The sequence below is a fragment of the Furipterus horrens genome, unplaced genomic scaffold (genome assembly GCF_987537825.1).
Source record: "Furipterus horrens unplaced genomic scaffold, mFurHor1.1.pri manual_scaffold_3, whole genome shotgun sequence".
NCBI classification, from domain to species: domain Eukaryota; kingdom Metazoa; phylum Chordata; class Mammalia; order Chiroptera; family Furipteridae; genus Furipterus; species Furipterus horrens.
The window spans coordinates 139,855,025-139,861,885 of record NW_028327173.1 but is presented as its reverse complement, the minus strand read 5'-3'; the positions used below and the strand labels follow the sequence as shown (position 1 = coordinate 139,861,885).

At 39.1% G+C, this 6,861-nt stretch overlaps 1 protein-coding gene across 1 annotated transcript; it reads right to left on the bottom strand.

Moving 5' to 3' along the window:
* Positions 1-4,754: 4,754 nt before the first annotated feature.
* LOC150016193 (olfactory receptor 4Q3-like) lies at positions 4,755-5,720 on the bottom strand. The gene has a single exon (XM_090271929.1). It carries the CDS (start codon positions 5,700-5,702, stop codon positions 4,755-4,757), a length of 948 nt encoding a protein of 315 aa, XP_090128055.1. The 5' UTR covers positions 5,703-5,720.
* Between the last annotated feature and the right edge of the window lie 1,141 nt (positions 5,721-6,861).

Sequence of the window (6,861 nt, the reverse complement as noted above, 5' to 3'; positions counted from 1 at the left end):
GACAGCGGTTTTCCTGGCACCCTTGATCCACGGAAGGTCTGCAGTAAGTCCGGGGCACATGGTCCTGATGTTCCAGCTAGCGAGGCGAAGAGCCGGAGGCTTCTTTCTTGTTGTTTGCTTGGAATTAACTGGTGCGGGTGTTTTGTGGCCCACTTTTCGAGAGGCGCCTCTCTGATCCCCACGCACCCAGTGGGGCAGGCGAGCCATGGCGAGACGGTAGCTGTCCAGTGAGGTGCGATGACCTCTCCCACCGTCAGAGGAGACCCCTGGCGCTCGTTTCCTTCGCCAATCGGATGAGCTTATAACCGGTATCTGTCTCCTCCCGTGTTGAGTCGACATCTTGCGATGACGCTGGAGTGTCCTCTCAAGTGAAACTGAAGCTACAGAGCCTGGGCAGGGTGATATGGAGGGTCTGCTGTTGCCCATGCAGCAGACCCCCCCTCTCTTCGCAGCTGAAGGGTCCAAGGGAAAGACAAAGTCAATACAGCTTGGCTTCAGGTGCGCCGCAGGAGTTGCCGGTGTTGACTACAATGTCAAACCGCCTTAGGGACTCCGGCTCCGGATTTTCTGTTGGGGTTTACTCCCTTAGCCTTTCCCCTGAAGAGGTATGCCGCAAGGCAGCGGAGGTTTTTTGGGGTCAGAGTTTTCCTTCTCTGATTTTAGAGATGTCCTTCCTCTTTCCTCCTTTACAGTCTTGAGGGCAGCATTTACAGGCTAAAATAGAAACTGGCAGTGTAACCTTCTAAGCAGATACTACCAATACCCTGCTTGGGTATACTCACCCAACAATAAACATCTCTTAAATGTCCTCCAAGTGCCATGCCTCGAATTAGTAAATGGCAGTGCAATGGCAGCCAAACATTTGGATCAGTTTCACTAAGTAAACCACCAACACAAGTAGGTTTTTAAAACAATAGAATAGTGTCTCATTTTATTAAAAATAATAACTATTTTTAAGCAACTTACCAGCAACACTGAATAAAAACCTGGCTGTGTTTCCCACTGTTTCAACTGCTCCTCAGCTGGCTTTAACACAGCAGTATCCTGACTGGTGGCCTGAGTTAAGACTTGAAGAACAACAGTGCTGGCACTATTGTGATCCATGGAAACCAATTGGCTCAGTCCGAATAGCCCGGCTCTCCAGCTTCCACTGTCCAACACGAAGTGGCGTCGGTTGGTCCCGCGCCCCACGCTTGCAAGTCCACGCGCTGCCGCCCACTGATGCCGAAAGCGGCTTCTAGGAACGCGCCATGTTCTGAGTCGCAGCTCTAAACGATGCGGACGCTAGAATATCGCGTCACAGACATCCACAGCAATAAAAAAGATCAAAATACTGATACACAAAACAACACAAATGAATCTCAAAAAGCATTACGCTAAGTGAAAGAAGCAAAGCATAAAAGTCTACATGAAGTTCTAGAAAATGCAAAATTATAGAGACAGAAAGTAGATCACTGGTTGCCTTGGGCTATGGGGCTAGAGGAAAGGATGATACAACAAGACACAGGATAATTTTTAGGGAGATGGAAATGCTTTAATCTTGATTCAATAGTAGTTATGCTACCGAAAAGCAATTTGGGGTCCTGCTGCCTGCCGCCACCCTCTAGGCAAAATAAATTAATAATAAATTAATAATGGATTAATGAATGAGTAATGAATAAATGTTAAAACATACAAAAATCACTAGGAATTGTTTATTAGAGGAACTTCTCCCAGGAATTATATTTTTCTAAATTAGGGAGAAATGTTGTGATGGCATGCTGACTTCTCTCCTACAATACTTTCTAGTTTCTAGGAACTTAAAAGGAGAAATTTGCCAATGGAAGAAACTTCTCCTTCTAAAAACCCTTACCAAATGATTCCTTATAAAACTATATTGAAGGCTGTTCAGTAAATAACTATTTAATAAATATTTAGGTCATTTTCTCATGCTTTTGCATAATTTACTCAAAGTTAGATAAGTGAAGGAGGATGGTGGCTCAGTATTGCTGTATTGGACCACTAACCCAACAACAATAATAAATAAAACATTACTTTTCTTATCATTATTGGCTTTCTTACTATTATTTCCCTTACTATTATTGGTTCATTGATAATATGTAGTTTGGAGCTAAGTTGTATGTTTGGTCTTAGTAACCATCTGTTTTCAAAATATAAAGTCAATAATCTTCCCATGATCTCATAAATCTGACTTATCTTTGTCTCCTTTCAGTTATTTCAGTAGCCCATAGAACCATAAGAGCAGGAAGAGAGGGAAGATCCACCCCAAATATCTGTGGGACTCAGGGCAAGGATACAATTGGAGCTCAGATACATATGTCTAAAAACTATAAGTCAAGGTAATATAATTTAAGTATTCTGTCTAATAAAGCCTGAAAACATACTAAGAGAATAATGTTCTCTTAGTATCATAATTACTGGAAGTCCAGTTTCTAATTTCAAATCCTCACACTCCTTGAAATATATACTAGGCATGGTAATGTGGAAAGAGCAAGCTTTGGCTCTCAGTCTCCAGCCTACTTCTTCTCCTGGTTCCAACTCCCAATACAAGAAGTCTCTCATGTATGAATGTGAAGTCTGCATCTCAGATGTCCAGACTCTGTTCACACACTTAAACACAGTGCCCACAGCTAAAGGTGCATACACATCGGTATGATCCAACCTCAGGAAGATAGACCCAAGGAGGAGGCTCAGACAGACCCTGGAGGTGAGCTCGGGGCATTTGAGCAAGGAACCCTATTGATAATATTAATCCAGTTTGAAAAACAGAATATTATTAGCTTATTAATAATGATAATTTTCATATAGAAAATTGATCAAGTAAGTATTGGAGGACTGAAAATGCAAAGAGGACTATACAAAGTTCTTCCTTTTCTGAATATTATGCTACCAATCCCAGCTATCCACAGGGCACTTAAAATGATTTGCAAAGAGCTTAAATTTTGCTAAGAAAGAGGGATATTAAGAAAAGAGGATTTTTCAGGCAACTTATACGAAAAGAAAGCCTATTCCAGCAATATGCCTAGTTGACTCACAGCATCATTTAAACCTTCCTGTAAACCCACACCCTACTTTCCATCTGGCAGTTTCCTACTGTCTACTCTTTTGGATATTCATTGCAGGCAATGGAGCTCTGTGGAAATGCTATGGAGTGAAAGAGAAAGAGGAGGGCATGATTCATATCAGAGATGCCACTCTCACCCTCACTCATCCTCTTAAGATATCACTCAAGTGGTAGTCTTGTTCCTGGTCTATGAGGAGTCCTTCTGTAGAAATCCATACATACATATATACTTATATGTATACATATATATATATAGAGTTTCTTAAACATAAAATTACTAGCTCCTATCACAAAAATGAAAGTCCATTCTTTGTTCATATGTAAAGAAAACTCTTATGTGTTGAAGGGTGTTGCAAACTACATAGTGAAATCCTAGTATTAGGTAGAATTTTAGATATTTTTTCCTGAGATATGTTTTTCAGCTAAGTAATCAGGAAAGTCTGTCATAGAAATTGATTAGGAAATAAAGCAAACAAATATAAAAATATTCCTAAAAGTCCATCACTATATTATTATTCAGTAAATAAATACCTTTCCATAGCTGTAAAGTAGCAAAGAGTCTTCGATCAGAAATAGATAACTTTAAATATGAATGTTTAAGAGAACATTTTTAGGGCCATCCTAGTTCTGGAGCTCCTATACAGATATGTATAGTCAGAACTAAGAAATTAACCTATGTATACTTAGAATAAACACTCTTTCTGGGGAGGAAAAAATATTAGCTTAATTTTAACTACCTAAAGTTACTGGCTTCCTTGGTTGAGTACACAAGTGATCTTGGGCAAGTCACTTAAGAAATTGAGTTCACTTGTAAAAATGAAGTTGAATATGATCTAGTCCTCAAATCACTTTTGAGACTCAGAGGTCATATCCATGAGAACCTGAAGGGCAGGGGCCAGGTGGAGGAGTACTTCAAAACATAGCTCATTTCATCCTTCTTTTTCTTTAGAGTTTGTAGCTCTTAAGCATTATAATCAGTGGAAGGCCAGCTTATCAAATTTCCCTCACTATAAATTCCACTCAATGAAAACTTCAAGGTGAAATGGGAAGCCTCACCTAGAGCAGTCTTTACAGCGGAATACTAAAAAAGCTTCTGTCATCTAATGCTCCCAGACTCTGTTTTCTTCACACATAAACTTTGTGAGTTGTTCGACTACACTTCTAAAATTTGGCACAATACAGAACACAATTCCTGGGTGAACACCATTACACAGGGTGGTTAGTGATGTTTTCAGGCTTTGGTAGAGACAAGACAAAAAAAGAACTTCCTGACACCAAGAATTCTTAAACCCTGGAGGAGTGGGACTCAAATGGAAATGTGATAGCTTCTTTCATTTGAATAGAGTGTAAAAGTAAAATGAATTAAATAAAGGAAGACTATTAATTAGACAAAGAATAGAAGAGTTGATATTTCAAGGTGTCCTCTTGACTCTAGTACTTGATTAATTACTGTTGTTATTTGTGAGGCAGCAAACACTCCTGTATTCCCTGCTTGATATTTAATACCTGAAACAGTCACCTATACCTCCAACTATAATCAAGAGCAATGCAATAATCAAAAGCAATCATTTTTATTCTGGCTTTTCTTTTCTACCAAAGTCACCAAATTGGTTTTATGAATGTACTCAGGTACAGGAAGAGTTTACAGTGTCCCAAGAAAGAGTATGTTTTCTAAATCACCTCTTCCTGCTCATCCTTTAATGTGGCAACAGGATGCCATGTGCTTTTTGCTCAGCTTCTTCATGGCTGTCTTCATATCAGCATTTCTGAGTGTATAGATGAGAGGGTTTAACATAGGTGTGATCATTGTGTAAAAGATGGAGAACACCTTATCCACAGGGAAGCTGCAGAAAGGCCTCAGATAGATGAATACGCATGGCACAAAGATCAGGCTGACCACTGTTAAGTGGGAGGCACAGGTAGAGAGTGCCTTGCTCTGGCCCTGGTGGAAATGAGTTTTCAGGCTAATGAGGATGACAACATAGGAGAAGAGCAAGACCAGGAAGCAGACAAGAGACAGCAGCCCACTGTTTGAGACCATCAGTACCTCTACCACATATGTGTCCATGCAGGCTAGTTTGATGACCTGTGGGACATCACAGTAGAAGTTGTCCAGTTCATTGGGGCCACAGAAGGGCAGCTGGATGACCAGTGTGACCTGTGTGATAGAGTGGATGAAACCCCCACACCAGCAGGCAAAAACCAACTGACAACAGAGCTGGCGGTTCATGAATGTCAAGTAGTGCAAAGGATCACATATAGCAATATACCTATCATAGGCCATGACTGTCAGCAGAAGCATCTCGCTGGCTCCCAGAAAGTGCAGGAAGTAGATCTGAGCCAGGCATCCTGAAAAAGAGATGATTTTGCCCTGCCGTAGGAAATCCGCTAACATCTTTGGCACAGTAACACAGCTCAGGCATAAGTCAATGAAGGACAGATGGCCCAAAAAATAGTACATAGGAGATTGAAGTAGGTGAGTATCAGCTCTCACTGTTACCACAATCAAGAGGTTTCCCAAGATAATAGCCATGTAAAACAACAAAAATATTAGAAAGAGAAATAGCTGCAGCTCCCAAGAGGATGACAGACCCAGAAGAACAAATTCTGTCACCTTTGAATCATTTTCTGTTTTCATGAAGTCAAGAATACCAAGTGACCTAAAAAAAAAAAAAAAAACGGCATTAAATTGGAGTAAAAGAGATCTATGTTAAACAAAAAAAAAAAAAAAAAGAAGAAAGAAAAGTCATCATATTTTGAGTCTGGTGTTTATAAATCATACTCCAAGGTTAAAAAAAAGTAAACAAGTTTTGTGAGGTTAGACATGTACATTTTTTGTATAAATAGAAACATTTTGCATCTCTTCCAACTCTTCTTGTAATGCTTTTAAATTGCATTTACAAGAAACTAGGAAGGGAGACAATGATTGGGCATGAGGTAATGAGAGCATGAAAATCACTCCATTTTTTAAATAAACAGAATTATATTCTTTAAGGACAAGAGTTCCAGAATGAAGTATCTGGATTTAATGCCCAGGTCTAACTCACCAACGGAGTGACCTCAAACAAGATATTAAACCTGAGCTTTATTTTTTGTTTACTCAGTCTAATATAGGGATAATAATATCTCCCAAAGTGGCTTTGAGAATCAAATGTAATCTGCCTTTGAGCAACATATGCTTACTCCCAAAATGACTAAGTTCCTCAAAGTGAGGAAATATTCCTTAGTTGTCTATGTACTCACACCACAATGCTTACTGCATAATAATATGTCAAATTGAAGAAAGACTATTTTGTACTGTACATTGCACAAAGGTTAGTAGTTATTATAAATGTGCATGTTAAGAAACAAATTATTAAAGAAGAATTGAAATAAAACTCATACTCTTTGTTTATTATCCCAGGTGACAAATGTTGGGAAGTTTTTAGAGACTAAGAAAAAATAAAATCTTTACCTTTAAAGTTTAAAGAATCAGCAAACTCAAGATGAGTAGGACAGTTGCTGGAATACACTAATTACCAAAAGGCGATGATTCATACCATTAAAGCATGTACAAAAGAGGTTCACCATGACCCATTTTGTAGGAAAGGATAATAGGGGAAGTGGGAGGCATGCTACTCTTGGACTTTTCACCATAAATACACTTAAGGGAAACAAAGAACATAATAAGATACTATTTATCCATTACTCCTGCTCTATACCTACATTCACCCCCAAATGAGGTGGGAATATCTTGAGTTACAAATAAAAATATCAGAAAACATTGATACCTTTTTTTTTTTCCATTGAAGTGTTTA